The 19790-nt window shown below is 39.7% G+C and overlaps 2 protein-coding genes across 4 annotated transcripts in view; one reads left to right on the forward strand and one right to left on the reverse strand.

Moving 5' to 3' along the window:
* The window catches only part of itfg2 (integrin alpha FG-GAP repeat containing 2), a 166140-nt gene that overhangs the window by 98299 nt on the left and 48051 nt on the right, over positions 1-19790 (forward strand). The gene's annotated exons all lie outside the window — the stretch shown is intronic.
* nrip2 (nuclear receptor interacting protein 2) overlaps positions 3002-19790 on the reverse strand; it is a 36451-nt gene continuing 19662 nt past the window's right edge. Inside the window, exons 4-6 of the mRNA XM_069902739.1 lie at positions 11965-12095; positions 6985-7037; positions 3002-4717 (exon numbers count right to left, since the gene is read on the reverse strand). Coding sequence (XP_069758840.1) covers positions 4607-4717; positions 6985-7037; positions 11965-12095 — 295 coding nt within the window. The 3' untranslated portion in view covers positions 3002-4606. The remainder of the gene's footprint in view (positions 4718-6984; positions 7038-11964; positions 12096-19790) is intronic.

The raw sequence follows: 19790 nt of genomic DNA on the forward strand, positions 1-19790 counted from the left end.
TCTTCCTGATGTAGAGAAGGCCACAATAGGAGCAGCTGATACAGTAAATAAATCCCACAGATTCACAAGTGAAGTGTTGCTTCTCTTGGATAGACTGTTTGGACCTCGAATGGTAGTGAGGGAAGAGGTGTGTGCACAACTGTGGCACTTCATGTGGTCACAGGGGTAAGGTGCCAAGGGAAGGGATGAGTGGGAGTCATGGAGGGAACATTCCCTACAGAAGGCAGAGAGGGGAGGAGAAGGGAAGAGGTGTCTGGTAGTGGGATCATGCTGCAGGTAATGGAAATTGTGGAGAATAATGTATTGGGTATTGGATAAGGAGGCTGGTGGGGTGGTAGGTGAGGTCAAGGAGAATCCCATTTTTGTTGCATCTGGGGGCAGATGGTCCAGAGCAAATGTGTGGGAAATAGAAGAGATCTGGGTAATGGCTAAGTTTATGGTGGTAGAGGGGAAGCCACATTGTTTGAAGGAGGAGGAACATCTCATATGATCTGTAATAGAAGACCTCATCTTGGGGATAGATGCAATGGAGATAGAAGAATTGAGAGAAAGAAATAGAATCCTTATAGGGGACTGGGTGTGAAGAAGTGTAGTTGAGGTAGTTATGGATGTTAGTACGTATGTGGAAAAGGTTGACCTGGTTGATCCTGCCATTAGCATATGCTTGTCTCAAAGATTAAGCCATGAATGTGTAAGTATACATAGACAGTACAGTGAAACTGTAAATGGCTCATTAAATCAATTACGATTTCTTTGATTGCTGACTGTTAAATGGATAACTGTGGCAATTCTAGAGCTAATACATGCATTTGAGCGCTGAGCCCAACCGGTGATGATGCATGCATTTATCAGACCTAACCCAATGCGGACAATTCTGTCGGCATCTTTCTCATTGCTTCCAATCTGTAATTCCTGCTGCTCTCAAGCTCTATGACCATGACTTTCAGCTCTACACCCCCCCCCCCCCTGTCCCCCCACTTCCCTCTGCATTCACAGAGCTAACTCCCCTCCCTTATCCACATTACCTCTTGCCTTTGGGCCTGTGCTCCTCTCCCTGCCCTTCCCCCACCCCCCCATTTTACTCTGTAAAGTGCACTATTTAACCTGATGAGTTTCTCTAGCAGTGTGTTTTTACTTCAATCACTGCATCTGCAAACTTTCATGTTTTACCCAAAAACTTTTTATTTTTCTCGAAGTGTGTCAATCCAGAACTGCATGCATTATTATGACTGTACCAAAGTTTACAAAAGTTCATTGTGACTTCCTTGCTCTTGTCCTCTATGTCTATAAAGCACAGAATCACTCATATATTTTAACTACTTACTGCATCTGTTCAGCCACTTTCAATAAGTAATGATGTATATTTATCCCTACATCTACTTCTTTTAGTTAAGCATTTGAGTTACGTTGCCACTTCTTATTCTTCCATCCAAATCTAACACTTTACACGCGTCTTAAATTTCAGCTGCCATCTATCTGTAATTCAATCATCCTGATAATGTCTTCATTGACTCTATTATTCATGACTTGATTTATTAATTGCATAATGACACAACTTGTAGATCTGTCACCTCATACCTCCAGCAGCCTAGATTGAAACCTAATCTCCAGTGCTCTCTGTGGAGTCTGCATGTTCTCCTTGTGTCCACATGGAGTTATGCCAGATCCTCAGATTTCCTTCCAAATCCCAAAAATAGTCAGGGTAAATTGCCTCTAATGTGTTGGTGAGTAATAAAATCTGGGGTGGGGTGGTAAAGTGAAAATTCATGATAATATGGGGAGAATAACACAGCAGGATAGGATAAATGGTGTTTAATTATGGCACAGATTCAGTGGGTCAAAGATCCTTTTTCGTAGTATAAATTCCTGTGATTCCATTATCAACCTTCATTAAGATAAATCTCAAAGTCTGTAAAATCAAAACATGGAAATTAAGCTTGTATAATGAAGCCCAGATTATTAAAAGGTTAATAAATGCATTGGTCCTTGAACCGAGACATGGGACATTGCAAACTTCCCTATAGTCTGAAAAACAACTGTTGCTATTTATGTGCAGATAAAGAATTGCTAGAAGAATTCAATAAGTCATCCATAAATGGAAAAGGTTAGTCAACGTTTCAGTTCTGACTTACTAAGTTCCTCCAGCAATTCTTTGTCTGCCTAAGGTTCCAGCAACTGCATCTTTGTGCTTCTCTTTTGTTATTTTATTTCCTGTTATTTAGGCAGTATGCTATTCATTCTGGTAAACCCCTCTTTATTTCCATAGCTTTCATTCTCAAAGGCAAGCCTATTATATGGCACCTTATCAAAGGCCTTTTGGAAATTAATTTACATCATATAATTGAATCTGAATTATATAATCAACAATCAATTTAACTTTATCTACTCAAATCACACTTATCTGTCACTAAGGTTGATGTCATCCAGTGTGGAACCTCATGGTGTCACCCCCCCCCCCCCATGGGCCTCCTCCCGTACTAGACCGTATAGAATCCTTAGTAACGTATTTTGTACTAATGTTGCTCGTAAATTGTAATTCCCATATATCACTGAATGCAAGGGCGATAGTAGTGTGATAAACAACTAGCAAAATTAAAATTACACCTTTTAAATTACAATATCATACACACATCAGCAATGAAAACAACAGCGCTTGCTTGTATTGCATGCAGACAAAACCACATGATTCCAAGCATAATTGTAATTGGGTAATAATGACAGCTCTGACTGGAGCACATTAGAAGGTTCAAAAAGTAAATTAGCATAGAGTTTGAGCCTTGAAGGTATATTGATACATGTAAGCTGGGCTTACAAAAAATGATTTTATTATTATAGCTAACTACAGGGATATTTTTATAAAAAATAATAAATTTCTGCTGAAACACTGCACAAACATTTTATGGACAGTCATTTTGGTGACACCCCCTCCGTTAGTGTCACCTGGTGTGGTCCGCACCCCCAACCCCCCCCTCCCTGCACCCCACTAGTGACGCCAGTGATCTGTGACTGCTATACCCATCCTTGATTTTTTTAAAGAATTTGAATAAGGGGGTCATTTTTCAATTTTCAAATCAATATGGAAGTCGTACAGTTTTAGTAGATTCCAATGGCATATCCCACTTAAAAATTATTACAGTAAAAATGTGAGCTTCTAACACTATAGCATATTAATTCACATACTTAAATAGCAAAATAGCATTTTCATGATGGAAGATTCACGCATTAGAAATAACTGATAGAAGCTATGCCCAGGGGATGGAAATAAACATTGCACAATTGAAATAAGTGGAAAACAATAGAGCAAAGAGTGTACAGTTTTTTAAAAATGTGTTCTTGGTTGCAATTCAGATTGATCTGCAGTTAGAATGGGTGTAAATATGGATGATATTATTGGAGAAAATGGGGAAGATTGAGCAATGGGGAAGGCTGAACTATTGGAACTGTGCATTAAGGCTGTTAGCAAAGTATTTTAGCTTTGGAATTTAAAACAGAATTATTAGAGTTTTGGAAAATAATTAAATTAACTGGAATTTCTGCAAATAGAAGATTCACTGAAAGGAACTCAATCTGAAGATGACTGCCATCTATCAATTATTGATTGAAGCAAAAATATTTTGTTGGCATTGCATTGAAGGAAATATTAGTGTGACTTAGGTTTTGACAGATGAGAACTGATCAGAGTTTCTTTTGTTTCAACTAGAATGATTTACAGGAGTTGTTTTGCATTTTTAAAATTAAAATGTGTTTGATACAAGTCAGAACAGGCTAGAAATATCATCTACAGTTCAAAAATATATTCAGATTTGCCTTTGTTAATTTCTCTGCAGATAGGGCGGCATGGTTGACGTAGCAGTTAGTGCACTGCCTTTACAGCGCCAACGATTGGGACCAGAGTTGGTTCAAGTTCCACCCTGTCTGTAAGGAGTTTGTACATTCTCCCCATGTCTGCATAGATTTCCTCCCACCATTCAAAACATACTGGGGGTGTAGGGTGGCACAGACTCATGGGCCATAATGGCCTATTACCATCCTGTATGTCTAAATTTTTTTTTAAATAGAGTTTCCATTGGAAACTTTATGCTCGTTGTGATATAATCTCAAATATCTCTCTGATATTTGGCATCGAAAACAGTCACCAGAGGAAATAAGCTGTTCATATTTCCCACTGATAGAATTTAATTTTAGTTACTCATTGCAGAAATGTTAAAAAGCGAATGTTTTTAATAGCAGAGTGCACAACCCCAGGAGCAGAAATAATGATGACAAAATGAGCAGATCCTCTATTCCAACACCAATGCAGACTTGAATGGCACAGCCTTTTTGTGATTTAGGAGAGTGGTGGTAAGAAAGGCAAGGTGGTTATATTGTTGTCTTCTCTCTCATCTCTGTGAGCTTACTTATGCCTTAAAGTAAGCCAAATATCATAACACAGGCATGAACGACAATGGGGCGAGAGAGAGAGAGAGAGAGAGAGAGAGAGGGGGAGAGGGGGAGAGGGAGAGGGGGAGAGAGAGTTGGGGAGGGGAGGGTGAGAGGGAGAGCCTTAATTTTGTTAGTTTATTACTTGAGCTCTTTGCTCCAGTACACCAAAATCGTGTGCCTTTTCTCATTCTTCCTCCTCTTCATTATCTTGCCCTTCTTCAGGTTCATTGATGAACTGTAGTTGTATTTCTGAATTTCCCAGCCACAGTGCTCGCCTCTCCAAGTCAATCACACACTGTGGATAACAAATAACCTTGTTTATTTTGGCAGTGATAAGTGATGAGAAAAAAACAATGAATAAGATTGAGTTATTGATGTGCTCACAGTTTACATGATTCAGTCAACAAACACAAGCAGCAATGATGCATTATGTGCCAACTACTTCAATGAAACACCATGGAATATTTGAAGAGTGGAAAAGATTCAGCAGTAGAAGGACAAAAAAAAGCAATTGAAGCTTGCTGAATGATTAGCTTTGAAGAAACGATAAAGAAGGAGATGGAATGGTCTACGGAGTTCATTTCAGAATACGAACTCGAATAAATTCTCCAGATGGGGTTGAAAAAGTTGATGAAAAGAAAGTTAAAACTGGATAAGTGGAAGATGCATTCTCTTTGGAGAGATTGCAGCTATAAGGAATTGCAGACCATGACAGCCTAGAAAGAAAGTCAAGAATTACAAATTTAAGTTTTGGGGTTTGATTTCAAAGTCGATTGGAGAGAATTGTTAGACGATCAGAATTTAATGCGTGGTGGGTTTTAAATATGGTGTTTCTGCTGTCAGACTAGACTAGTCTAAAACTTAGGAAGGGATTAGTTTGTAAGAAATATAATATAGTACCTATCTGGATGATCAGTTGAACAATAAAGATTCAAGGAACTATCCAATGTTAACTGGAAAAACGATATTAACTGATATTATGTTTTGTTTGCTGTTGACTGGATCTTACCCTATGCATATGGAGAGTTATTTTTATATACATCACTTTTGTTAATACAATAAATACATTTTGGAGGTTCCCATTTATAATTTTTTTTCTTTCTATCTTGGAGCATGATTGACATTAAACTTCAAAGAGATAAAAATGTGCAGAGTTTTTAAACAGACTTAGAGTTGTGAAATGACAAGGGTGGAAAGTTAGATGGAAAAGAGAAAGGAAATACAATGTGATTGAGATTCTTGCTGGAACATTAAGTGACTGGATCATCTAGTTACTCAGGAAGCAGGGGTACTGCATCTGGTATTCTCAGATCTGCTCCCATTAAAGTGCTTATTTGGCTTGAATCTGCTTAACCAGATAGGATTGAAGATAATAGAAATCGTATGTGCTGGCATATTAGGGTCCTTGAATGGGAGTTGACTTGTATGGAGTCATCTTGTGTACAGTATATACAGTCGTACATGGGAAGGGAGAAGCCTTTACATTGTTGCTTCATGCAGAGGTTTGGAATATTCTTTGATGTAGAATCAGGAAGAGTGCCGGTATTGATTTAGAAGCAGTGTGTCAGGAGGGTACCAGCCAATTTGTACATCAGTATATACAGTCGTACGTGGGAAGGGAGAAGCCTTTACATTGTTGCTTCATGCAGAGGTTTGGAATATTCTTTGATATGGAATCAGGAAGAGTGCCGGTATTGATTTAGAAGCAGTGTGTCGGGAGTGAAGAATTAGAAATGACAGCAAAAGTCAAACAACAACAAATGACCACAATATTTTCATTTCTATTCATTTTAGCATTAATGAAAATGCAAAGAAAACAGGCACTGTATAAGAATGTCAAATTAAAGTCAAAATTGTTTTGATTGTTTTTTCAATGTTTTGAAACTGGTTAAACATTTGCCATTTTCTGTGTTAGGAAGGATGAGAGATGTTATCTTTGAGTTGAGTTTTGACAAGGGATATTAATCGTGCATTCTTTTCCTTATTATCTGTCCCAGCCATGATCCTTTTTTTTAATAGATTGGTATATCTATATTGGTATTTTATTTATATTTTTACCGGCTAAAAAGAACCACTTGCAAAACAGACAGAAATTTGAGTGTAACAGTCATCTGTGGAATGGAGGCCAGGCTTTGCAATCTTGTCCAGTCTTGACTGGTGTCAAGTTAAGTTATGGCATTGCCCCAACACCTTTCTCAACCCTTCTTGCCTCAATGCTACACCTCATTTCCAATGAGCTTCCTGCTGGAATGGAATTCATCTACAGAACAAATGGGAAACTATTCAACCTACATTGTTTTCAATTCCAGAGCCAATTTCATCCAGTCTATCATTGAGTTGCAGTGCTCTCTCACTCCTATGCATATTTGAACATTAGGATCCAAGTTGTCATGTGGAACACTGAAGCCTATGACAGAATGGGCCTTATACTTAACATGTATGAAACAAAGTCCTCCATTGACTTCCCACAGCGGTATAATGACACCCTCTAACAGTCATGGTTCAATTTAGAATAAAGGGGGCAAGTCATCCTATTCTGAAGAGCTGCCTAAGAAGACTTACTTTGAGAGACAGTAGTGTCTGAAGACCAAGGGATAGTTCACATATATCATTATCTAGAAAACAAAATGGATAATATAATGTAACATCTCCACAAAAGGTTGAAATTTGCATTTAATTTAACAAGCTTCCCCAGGTTATAGATTTTCAGAGAAAAGCACATTTTACAAGTAATGGACAATGCAGCTGTTTGACTCCGAAGCAAAATGCTGGAGAAACTCAGCTGGACAGGCAGCATCTATGGAGGCCAAGTGATAAATTGATATTTCGGGTTGAGACAGAAGCTGGTAGGCAACATGGAATCAGGTAAGGAGGAGTTGTTTGATGTTTGGAGTTGAATGGATTCAACAGTGACTGGAAGGTAGATACCAGAGAGTCGTAGTGGATAACTGTTTGTCAGGCTGGAGGCTGGTGACAAGTGGTGTGCCTCAGAGATCTGTATTGGGTCCTTTCCTGTTTGTCATATATATTAATGATCTGGATGATGAAGTAGTAAATTGGATTAGTAAATATGCAGATGATACTAAAATAGGTGGAATTGTGGATAATGAATAAGGTTTACAAAGATTGCAAAGGGATTTGGACTGCTTAGAAGAGTGGGCTGAAAGATGGCAGATGGAGTTTAATGCTGTTAAGTGTGAAGTGCTTCATTTTGGTAGGAATAATTTAAACAGGACATGCTTAGTAAATGGGAGGGCATTGAGGAATGCAGTGAAGCAGAAAGATCGAGGAATAAAGGTGCATTGTTCCCTGAAGGTAGAATCTCATGTGGATAGGGTGGTGAAGAAAGCTTTTAGTATGCTGGCCTTTATAAATCAAACCATAGAATACAGGGGCTGGAAGTGATATTGAGACTGTTCAAGACATCGGTGAGGCCAAATTTAGAATACTGTGTGCAGTTCTGGAAACCGACTTATAGGAAGGATATCAACAAGGTAGATAGAGTGCAGAGAAGATTTTCGAAAATGCTTTTAGGTCTTTATTCTTTGGCGCATAGAAGGTTGAGAGGAGATTTGATAGAGGTATTTATGATTATGAGAGGGATAGATGGAGTTGATGTGGATGGGCTTTTTTCCATTGAGAGTAGAAGAGATTGAAACAAGCGGCCATGAGTTAAGAGTTGAGGGGAAAAAGTTTAGAAGTAACATGAGGGGGAACTTCTTTACTCAGAGAGTGGTGGCTGTGTGGAATGAACTTCCAGGAGAAGAAGTGGCGACAAGGTCAATTTTATCATTTAAGGAAAAATTGGATAGGCATATAGATGGGAGGGGAATGGAGGGTTATGGGCAGGGTGCAGGTAGGTGGGACTAGAGGAGAGTACTTAGTTCAGTGCAGACTGGAAGGGGCAAAATGACCTGTTTTCGTGCTGTAATTGTTATATGGTTAGAAATGTGGTTATTAAACTCCCAACATGATGTCTACAGTAGTCCAACACCTAATATTTATCTCCAGCACAACCTCATTGGTCTGGAAAATAGTAACTTTAATGTAGCTGTAGAACTGCCTGGAATATTGTATGAAATACAAGAGATGATGTTGTAATCAGACCAAAAACTAAACTGCTGGAGGACTCGGCAGTTCTCAGGCAGCATCAGTGGAGGCGCTGGGACTGTATGTAGTCTCGATCTCCTTATCCAAGAATGATAATACTTACCATAGAAAGAGTAGGATGTCATACAATGAAAATTGGATCAACTAGTCCTGTGTTCACCCATGTTTAGAACAATGAGATACATTTAAACTCAAAATTTTGACAGGGATTGACAGATGTTTTCCCCTGGCTGATCACCTCTGGATCAAGTCCGAAATCCTAAACCAGGAGTCGCCCACTCAAGATAGTGGGCTGAGGAGGAATTTCCACACTCAAATATAGAATTTGTATAATTCCCAATCACAGAAGGAAATTAAGGTCAAGTCACTGAATATATTAAAGAAGGAGACAGATAAAGGTAGAAAGTGGAACAAGTAAAAAGAAGGAACATGTTATTGAGATCAGCCATGATCATATTGAATGAAGTGCTAAATAGTCTCATCCCACCACTCTTTTCTATTTTTCTGTTATGCTCACTCCTAACTCTGCACACTATTCAAGACTAAGCCCTTCTTTCATCTTCAAAGAATTTTCTGCACTCCAAATGGATTTCCAGTAGAGATTTGTGTGCATCCAACAGCTTTCTTGGCGGATAGCATGTCCAAATGCATCAGAGACATCAATGGCCACATGGGATGAGGAGAAAGAGAAGGATCCATTAACCAAGACCTTAGCCATCCTGAGTTTACAAGAACACATGGAATAACTAGGCTTCCCTGAGGAGCAATATCACCACAGGCGAAGGTCACAGCCACAAGGTTAAATGTCATCAGCCATGAGATCTTGCAGTAGATTCATACAGCAAGCTGAAACTGACAGTGTGGCGATATGCAGAGAAATCTAATCACACTGTTCGTAAAACCTAGCAAAGATTTTGATCTTTAATGACAAAATCAGAATTCTCATACAGTAGAAAAAGAATTTCAGGACTCCTGAAATGAAAAACAATTATATGGGTTATATAGTAAAGACATTTTGGAGAGAAAGACAAGTAAAAATAATAAGTATGAAAAGATAAAAATAAAGCAGCAAGGTTAGGGTACTCCAGTGTCCATCATCAGAGTTGTATTATCAGCAAGGTCACCTCTATGTCCTGAAGGACATAGACCATAAGAGCAGAAGTAGGCCTTTCAAGTCCGTTCTGCCATTCCATCATGAGCTGATTGATTCTTCCACAGCACCATTCCTTTGTTTTCTCCCCATATCCTTTGATACCCTGACCAGATACCCATCAATTTCTGTCTTAAATACCCAATGACCTCACTTCCACAGCCACCCATGATAACAAATTCCAGAGGTTCACCACTCTCTGGCTAAAGAAATTTATCTGCAACTCTGTTTTAAATGGGCGTCCTACAATCCTGAAGTTGTACCCTCTTGTCCTCGTCTCCCCTACCACGGGAAACAACTTTGCTACATCTACTCTGTCCATGTCTTTCAGCATTTGAAATGCTTCAATGGGGTCCCCCCTTATTCTTCTGAAAGCCAAGGGGTACAGTCCAAGAACTGTCAAACATTTCTCATATGCTAATCCCTTTGTTCCAAGAATCATTTTTGTTAATCTTCTCTGAACCATCTCCAATGCCAGCACATCCTTTCTTAAATAAGGAGCCCATACTCAAACTGAGGTCCTACCAGTGTGTTATAAAGCCTCCACATCACATTCTTATCTTTCCTCTTATCAGTCTTCTTCTTTATTCTTATCAGTCATCTTAGGGTTAAACAAAGCTTTTATATTCGATCTGGAACAGATGTTGAAAGAACCAACACAAATTATAAATCTACTTCCTCACCAATCTACCTGATGCAGAGGCCTTATTCCATGCCAGGACTGGCAGAAGAGGTCACCAAACAGAATTTGAGAAACAACATGCTGTCTTCATCGGAAGATACCCACCACCATGTTATGTGGCAGGATCATTGTGGAAAATGGGATATATTCAGAAAAATCTAGTGGTTCAAAACTGGGTACAAACAAAGAGCCTCTGTTTCTTCATCGTCATCAACAGAATGTTAATTCTCCACAATCAGCAACCTTGTGGCCTGACACATCACATACACTTTGGAGATCTGAGGGGTGGAAGCACTTTGATTATGACAGATTGGAATTCTGTTTAGAAGAGATGGAATTAAAACAATTTACTTGGCAGAAGAAGCTAAATTATCAACGTTTCTACACTGCGAAAATTTGCATCCAGAATTTTAAGGTATGATTGAAATGACAAAGCAAGATTTATGTGATATTACTAAAAGAAGTTCTCTGATAGATCAGGGCAACACGAAATTGGCCTAATGGTCCTTGCATTAAGGTTTTATTTGGAACAGTAATGAGCTGGCAGATCTCCAATGGGGAAAGAGTGAGATTCAACACTCTACTCATTGTCTCCTGAGCCTGGAGAAGAGTTTATTATCATTCATTCTCAAATGCTTGCTGATACATCTGCTTGGCACTGCCATTGACAGGGTTCACTTTTGTTTCTGATACAGATGAAGTGTCTTAAATTTATTTATTTTTTATTTTAATTTAAATTCCTGAGTGCATTGCTATTTTTACTACAACAGTAATAAAAGTAAACAACTTCCAGATGCAATAGCAACATTGAAGCAGCATTTAGAAAGACACATGATCAGGAAAGGGATGGAGAAGGAATTAGTTTAAATTGGCATCAGAGAGGGCACAACCATAGTGGACCGAAGTGTCTGTTTCTGTGCAGTACTGGGACCTGTAAAAAAGGAATGGGTTACACCTGAATTGGAAGGGGACCAATAACCTCATGGGGAAGTTTGCTGGTGCTTCTGAGGAGGGTTTAAACTAGAGTGGCAGGCAAGGGTAAGAACCTGAGCAGCAAACAGGGGATGTCAGATGCTAGGGCAAGCAATCCTGAAAGGAAGAACAGGAAGGGACAGCTGAATGGTCACAGTGAGACTCAGGGGCTGGTTGATTTAATTTAAAGAGGGACATAATTGACTGTGAACAATTAAAACATGATCAATAAAAAGGATCCACAAAGATCCCAATTCTATATTTTTATTCCTTTTTATTTTGTCATTCAGATTCATCTTATGGTCTTTTTAAAAACATCAACACTTCACCAAACTAAACTATCAACCTACACATAAATGTCTTCAGTGTTCCAAGTTGATAGCTATGCAATATTGAATCACATTGCTAACCATAATTGCTTTCAGGAAATATAAAATTTCCAATACATTGCATTTACAAATCTCTATATTTTCCTAGATCATTATCAGGACAAATCCTTTCTCATACTATCATCGAAAGAGCAACGTAAAAACATGTTTTCATCAATTTAAATGGAGATGGTTCTTTGGCACACACTTGTTTAAAGAATCTTCTGCAATTTATAGAAAACACACTGAGATGTTCTTACCTACTACCAGAGCTGGACATTCAATTTTCTCCTCCCCCAGCATGATCTCTAACTTCTCCACTTGGTCTATTGTTTTTTCACCATGGATGGATTTGGAGTCTTCGCTCTCTGATACAGGCAATTCCACTAAACTAAAGAAAATAGTAAGATTTACAGAATTCCATCACCTCAGGACTTTTCATTGAATAATTTTAAGTCATTTTTGGATTCACTTGGAACAAAGGATTGCACAACATTTACAAGCAGTTAAGCAGTCTACAAATATAATGACTAATTATCTTTTCTTGTGATGTTGAGTAAAGGATTCTCTGCATCATTGAAATAGTAATATGGGATCTTTTACCTTCACAACAGAGAAAATTTGATTGATATCTTATTTGAAAATGCCCTTGGGATGATCAGTGCCCCTTGAACAATAGCCTAGATTAGCCTTTCTCAAAAGGGCCATGGGGCCCCTCTGGGAGCCACGGACTGAAATGATAAAAAATATTTTTTGTTTTTTCATGGATTTGATACAAGAGAAGTACAGAAGAAACCAACTAAACTGTACAACTTCATAAGTAAGGGGTCCAGTAAGCTTTGAGCAGAGTCTTAAGGGGAGCAAGGTCAAAAAAAAGGTTGAGAATTGCTGGCCTAGATTTTCAATAGTAGGTTTTGAAATCACAATCTTTTGAAGGAGGCAAACATGCTATCGCTTTAGTCAGAATTGGAATGGATTATTGCACAAGTTTGTTCTCCGATTATAAACTACAAGAAATGCCACCCTTATCCTTCCTTTCCATTGGAACATGCCAGTCCTGGACTCTAATTAATTGGTACTTAAATAACTACCACAAATCTGTTATGGGCTTGCCCAATAACAGCTGTTCCCATTTCACAGCCTCTACCTTCAGTCTAATTATGCCATAATTTGCCCTCACCCAATTTAGTACTTTTATACAAGAACAAGGTTATCCTTGTTCATAACTACTAACCACAGAACCCAATGGCATTCTAGAAACACCATCTACAAATTCACTGATGATCCCATGGTAGTGGGTTGTATAAAAAGGGATGATGAGCCAGTCTACCGGAGAGAGATTGAAAACTTGGCCGAATGCCTGCATAAATAACCTCACACTGAATGTCAAATCTAAGGAACTGACTGTTGACTTCAGAGGTTACGATCCAGTGATCACTAGGGAATCAGAAGTGGAGAGGATAAACAAATGCATTTCTTGGAAGTTACTATCCCAGAGGATCTTTCCTGGAGCCAACACACAAATGGCATTGTGAAGAAAGCACATCAGCGTCTCTATATCCTCACGTGTTTGTGGAGGTTTGGAATGACATCAGAAACCCAGGCGAATTTCTACAGATGTGTGTTGGAAAGTGTCCTGACTGGCTGCATCATGGTCTGATATGGGAACACCAATATCCCTGAGTGTAAATCCCTGCAAAAGGTAGTGGACACAGCCCAGGACATCACGGGTAAAACCCCCCCCGCCATTGAGAACATCTACGGGAACGTTGCTGTCAGAGAGAATCATCAAGGATTCACACCACCTAGCACACTCTCTATTCTCAATGCTACCATCAGGAAAGAGGTATAGGTGCCACAAGACTCACAGGTTCAGAAACAACTGCTACTCCACCATTAGACTCCTCAACAACAAACTCAATCAGGGACTTATTCAAGTACTCGTACTTTTGTACTTTATTGATTTTGTTTTCTCTCTCTCTGTGTAGTCAGTTTGTTAACATTTCTTTATTTGTCTACGTGTGTACGTTGAGTCAGTTTCTTTTTTGCACTGCCAATAAGTGGTAATTCTGCCTTGCCCGCAGGTAAAAGAATCTCAGGGTTGTATGTGATGTCATGTATGTACTCTGACAAAAAATCTGAAATTTGGATTTGGTCTATCTTAAAAGTTAAGGAAGATTGATCCAAAATGTTCCACCACTGAAACTCCAATCAAATTGCTGGGCTCATTTGCCAAGCAAAATCTGGTATGACCCTTTCCTTGTTGGGCTATCTATGAGCTGCATCAAGAAACTCTTCTGGATGCACTGAAGAAATTCTACCTAATCTAAGCCAGAGGATGTCCCATTCAATATTAGGGAAATTAAAATGTCCTACTACAACAACTCAGTTGCTTTTTTAACTTTACATAATCTGTCTTTATATAATTTTATGCCATAGGTGCTTAATGGTCAGTAAGGGATTACTTAAAGTGCTATGTGAATGGGGGAGGCGGGGGGGGGGGAAAAGGTTTGAGAACCACTAGTCTACAATCCTGTTTCTCCAGCAACCAGTGGCTATTGGGATGCCTACAGCATAGCCCTATCTTATTTGTAATTCCACTTTTCTCATTTCTGATCTCAACCCATACTGCCTAAGTAGTTGAGCCCAGTGTTAGGTCCTCCCTAAATGCAGCTGCGACTCTCCCCCTGGTTAGTAAAGGTAAAAGAGGCTCCATCTTTTTTACCTCCTTTTTTCCCCCACCTAAAATTACAAAGTCCAGGAACATTGAGCTATAAATTAGGTCCCTCTTTCAATGAAAAAAAAAGACCTCCAGTTTTGCTGCAATCATTCATCCATCCTTTCCTGTCCTTTCTTTCAGGCTTACACTTCCTACTATCTGCCATCCTCTCTACTGTCCTGCTGCTCAGTTTCCATCCTGCCCCCCACCCCTCTACACTGCCACCACTCCAGTTTAAATCTTCCCCAGTAGCACCAGTAAACCTTCCCATTAGGATATTGGTCCTCCCCTAGTTCAGGTGTAATCCATCCCTCTTTTATAAATTCCATGTTTCCTGGAAGAGAGCCAAATGATCTGAATAAATAAATCTCTCCCTCCTGCACTAGCTCTTTAGACATGCATTAACATGCACTATCTTCCTTTTTATTGCTTCATGAACATATGGCATGGGTAGTAATCCTAAGATTACAATCTTAAAAGTCCCATTTTTCAACTTACTAGCTAGCTCCCTGAACTCATTTTGCAGGACCACATTTCCCTTCCTACCATGTTTTTGGAACAAATAATGGACCATGACTTCTGGCTGCTCTCCCTTCCCTCTCAGAACATTATGGTAAGTCACAAAAGCTCTTGCCCTGCATGAGCCAGCATTAGCTTGCTGCTTTGACCAAAGTGAAGGAGCAGCTTGGTAAGATGGTTCTGCAGCTTAGGCAAGCACACTGCTTAAAATGTGGTCATAGGTGACGAGTTGGTGTCCTCATGAGGACAATCATGGTCTGATATGGGAACACCAATATCCCTGAATATATATGCCAGGCAACCTCATGGGGCTGAATGGATAATAATGATCAGCAAACTATGTTACTTCAACTTGCTAACCCAGTTGACAGCCCCTGCATTTTCACTCTTTGAACCCTGTTCTCTGTCTAATTGGAGCAGAACTCTGCTGGTGACGAGTTGCAGAATTGGTGAGGTGAGAAGATAAGTTTCTATGTGCCACAAAACTGTTCCTGAAAGAGGGTGATTGCACCCATGTGTGGCAATCTCTTTTCTCAAGGTTTCATCCTGGTGTCCTCTGAAGCAACAATCTGCTCACAAATGATACCTCATGGCTCATCCACAATGCTATCCCTCTGCATTGAAGCCATGAGTCTCCTTTCTCATGAGATCCTCGCTTGTTTTTTTAAAGCTTCAAGCAATTGACAAGTGGCAGAGACCAGACCACAGGACGGATCAAGATAAGACTATACTGAATCAGAAAAAGTCTAAAGCCTTGTCAGTGTCTCCACAGTAACTATTAGCTATAACAGGATGGCTATGTGACACGATTGTTGTCAAATCCCAACAAAGAAGCACATATATGCTTATGGATATAGGTTATTGTCTCCAGGCTCCACACAGCCTCATCCTGTGAAAACCTGAAAAAGAGGATGGAATATGACCTATGACTAGTTTGGGCCCTTGATGCCCCTCTGCCTGAAAGAAAGACAGTTTTCCCCTCTGAATATGGAAGAGCCTTGTCTCTTATTCCTCTACATTTCAGACTAGTAGGAGATGAAAAACATTGTATAAAATTTTCATTATCCCACCTTTGTTTTCCCATGTCTGGTACTTGATTTCAGTACTTCACGTTGCTTTGTACTTGTACAATCAGATGACAATAAACTTGACGAAATATTCAGGTGGTGGAGGTAAAAGATCAAGGTGAGATGGACGGACAGGGGGGTGGAGTAATAATTTGCATTGGTGTGTTTTCTTGGGTTGTACGAGTGTGTATGTATTTCATTAAATGTGTCTGTAAGTGAGCACTAGTTTTAAACACCATTCCATTCATCTGGACAGATCACAAGACATGAAATTTCTTGACATGACTCAACAGCATGGAAATTTTGCTTTGGAACACAAAATAGCATCATTTTCTAGCTTGACTTTTCCATCAATGATATAAAATAGAAAATGCAAGAAATACCCTGCAGAGAAAAGAGATTTAACATATCAAGTCACAGACCTTTCAGCAGCAGGTATGTGAGTTCTGGCCTTGGCAGATCTGCATTCTCCTTTCCTTGGTGCACAAGATCTCCTTCAAACATTTCTATAGTTAGGATTTCAATACCTGAAGCCTGAAGTGCCCTTCCTCTACTCTTTATGCCTACTCTTCGCCTTTGCAGCCATTATGCAAATATTGTTATGAGGATTGTGCCTTTTAGAATGCATGATGGTTGCAGCAGCTCTGTTCAGTGTGGCTTCGCCCATCGCTTCTAGCTTCACACCACATTAATGATTTTTCACATGCCTTCTTGATGATATTTTGGTTTTTTTTGTGGTAGATTTGATTAGGCATTACTGCAAAATATAACAATATTTAGTGTACCATCAGATGAAATTCAATTTCTAGGCATCTCTTGGCGATGAATGAAAAGAATATGAATTCTCTAAATCTAATTAGTTGTAGGCTGCATTTGCATTGATATGCATTTTAAAAGCTTCATTAAAGTTTATCAGAAAAAAAGAATTTGCCTTTCCTCTTTATGACCCCTATTTCTGCACTAATTGGTTGATTTGAATCAGTGGGGGATTACCCATTAAAATGAGTAGGCTGAAGCCTCGGGGCCTGGAAGGCAAGAATTGAAGGTAAGATTCGAGATTTGATAGGCCAATGAAGTGCTGGCATCTACGCGGAGGACATTTTGTACAGCCAATGAAAGTAGACGTTGGTGGGTGTGGGAACGGTAACATCATGCAGCCAATGATGCGAATAAAAATCGGTAGCAACTATTGCCTTGAGAATAAATGCCATAGTCATGGTAGCCGTGGAGACTGTAACCCATCAACAGCTTGGGACCAGAGCAAGGTGAGTACTGCAGCGCCATCGGAATCGGGCCACAGCCCCACCCCAGAGTGGGTCTCTCTGCTGCGGGTGGGGATGGTGGCAGTCTCCATGGTCCCTCGGGATCCATATGTCCCCCTGCTCTGTGTTTACCGCATTGCTCGGGGTGTGTGTGTGTTTTGTGTTTACTGCGTTGCTCAGGGTGCGTGTGAGTGTGTGGTACTAGGCCAAGGGGAGGATTTGGAGTCAATGTCAGGAACTCAGATGAGTGCTTATAGGCCGACTGCCGAGGGGAGGGTTCAGAGTCGGATATCGGGAGCACCAGACACTGGTGCTCTATTTTCCCATTTCTAGATGTTGTTTAAATATTTTTATCATATAGAATAAGTATATTACCTGAATATTAATCACTGAACTAAACACTCCATGCCTGTACTACAGAGTTAGCTGCTCTACAAGCCCTACCACTGACCATCACCCATGATCCCAATCGTGAGGTGCCTAGATCAGGTGGATGGTCATAGCCTTTTCCCAGGATCGGGGAGACTAAAACTAGAGGACATAGGTTTAAGGTGAAGGCAAAAGATTTAAAAAGATCCAGAGTAACAACTTTTTTCCACAAAGTGTAGTGGTTATGTAGAATGTGCTGCCAGAGAAAATGATGGAGGTAGGTACAATTAAATGTTGAGAATTTGCTCCTGGAATTCAATCTTGGTTTTCTTATTTATGAAAGGATATCCAAGCATTGAAGGCTATCCAGAAATGATTTGTTGGACTTGAACAAATGACAAGGTTGTTCTATCACAAACATTTAAACAAGTTGGATGAACGGGGAGGAGGGTGGGGAGGCGCGGGGTGCATAGGAATTTCTTCTCAAAGAGAGTCATGAATCTTTGGAATTCTATACCCCAGAAGGCATTGGAGGCTAGATTACAGGAAATATTTAAAGATGAGGAATTGAAAAACTGCAGATATCTGAGGATTGTTGAACTTGAAAAAGATAAGAGAAAAACCATGGAAGGATTCTTTTGAAAGATTGGGAATTGTGGTGTATGTGGAACTGCCACAAAAAGAATGTGATCCAGGGCAGATCACCCATGCAAATATGTCTGCACAGTGGGGCAAACTGAGGAGGCTAGATGATAGATTTTCTTGCATCTGTAAGCTGGTTCGAACTACCTTATTTATTAAATTGCAAGTGGAATTGAATATGATGCAGTCATCAGCCAACACTCCCATTTCTGATCTGATGTTGGCACGAAACGTTTAAAGATGGTTGGGCCAGGACATTGCCCAGGGATCTTGTGAAGTGATATCCAACTTCACCTCTTCACTTGTCTCTTGCCCCCATCCCAGTTTCCTTTAAGTGTTACGCTGTAATTCTAACATTCTTCAGTGAAAGAGGGGAAATTTCTTACAAACAGGTTGGGAAGAGAAAAGCCCATGATTTAGTTCTCATTAAAAATTCTATCTCCTAGGTACTGGCTCATTTCCTGTCTTTCCAACTATTTGAAGCTGTCATTATCACTTACCTCAGCTTATCTGCTACTGGATCAGTCATCCATGCCTGCAGCCATTAGAATTGTCTATATTCCTGACTGGCCTCCCTTATTCTATTCTCTAAAGGCATCAGCTTATCCCAAATTGTTGGTGCTCAAGTTGCAGTTTATGACATGGCTCATTTCCCCAAACATCCTCTAGCTAGCTAACTTGCATTCAATCTCATCTCAGCAACAATTCCATTTTAAAATTCTTATCTCCATTTTAAAATTCTTTCACTCTCTTCTCCAACCTTCTTCATGTTCTATAACTCACAGGTATCCACAAATACCCAATTTTTCCCTTGTAGCTTTCCTGAATATAGCAATGCTGATTTTGGTAGTTTTGCCTTCAGCAGCCAATATCTTACTCTCTGGTGTTCATCCAAATATTCTCCAATTCCCTGTCTTCTGTTAGGTCTGCTTTGTTCATGAATGAGTGAGACAAACACCAGACTGAGTCGAAATCAGGGTTCTTTGTTCTTTATTACCGGATTGTAACACTTGCAACTAACCATGTTAGTCGGAGAATGCATTCTGCCGTTATCAGCAAAATGGTGATTTTTTATACCCTTGGATACATGCTTAGGACATCATCATATCATTACTTGTCCAATGACTAAAACTGTTGCTATCCTTTCCCTGCTAGCTTCCTGCCTCTCAATCCATCAATGTCTCTCTTATCTTGTAAGTACAAGGATGCATTCACATCTTGTTACAGCCCTGTACAGGGTAACTCCTTACACATTCCCATCTCATGATGTTTTACCTTACACTTCTAATATGATGCAGAGGCAATTTTTATTTGAAGCATGGATTGTTTTACTACATTTAAGAGTACTTTTATGGATGGGTTTATAAATGCTGTTGCAGTTGACCACCACCCTTTGCTCTGTGCATACATTTGAGTCACTGTTGCCTCAAAACAATCTTTCTCTTTGCAAATCAGCCATTCAGAACAGAGATGGCGTGTGTGTCAGGAGCGGAATGGAGTGGCACTTG

Source organism: Narcine bancroftii, chromosome 11 (genome assembly GCF_036971445.1).
Source record: "Narcine bancroftii isolate sNarBan1 chromosome 11, sNarBan1.hap1, whole genome shotgun sequence".
NCBI lineage: Eukaryota > Metazoa > Chordata > Chondrichthyes > Torpediniformes > Narcinidae > Narcine > Narcine bancroftii.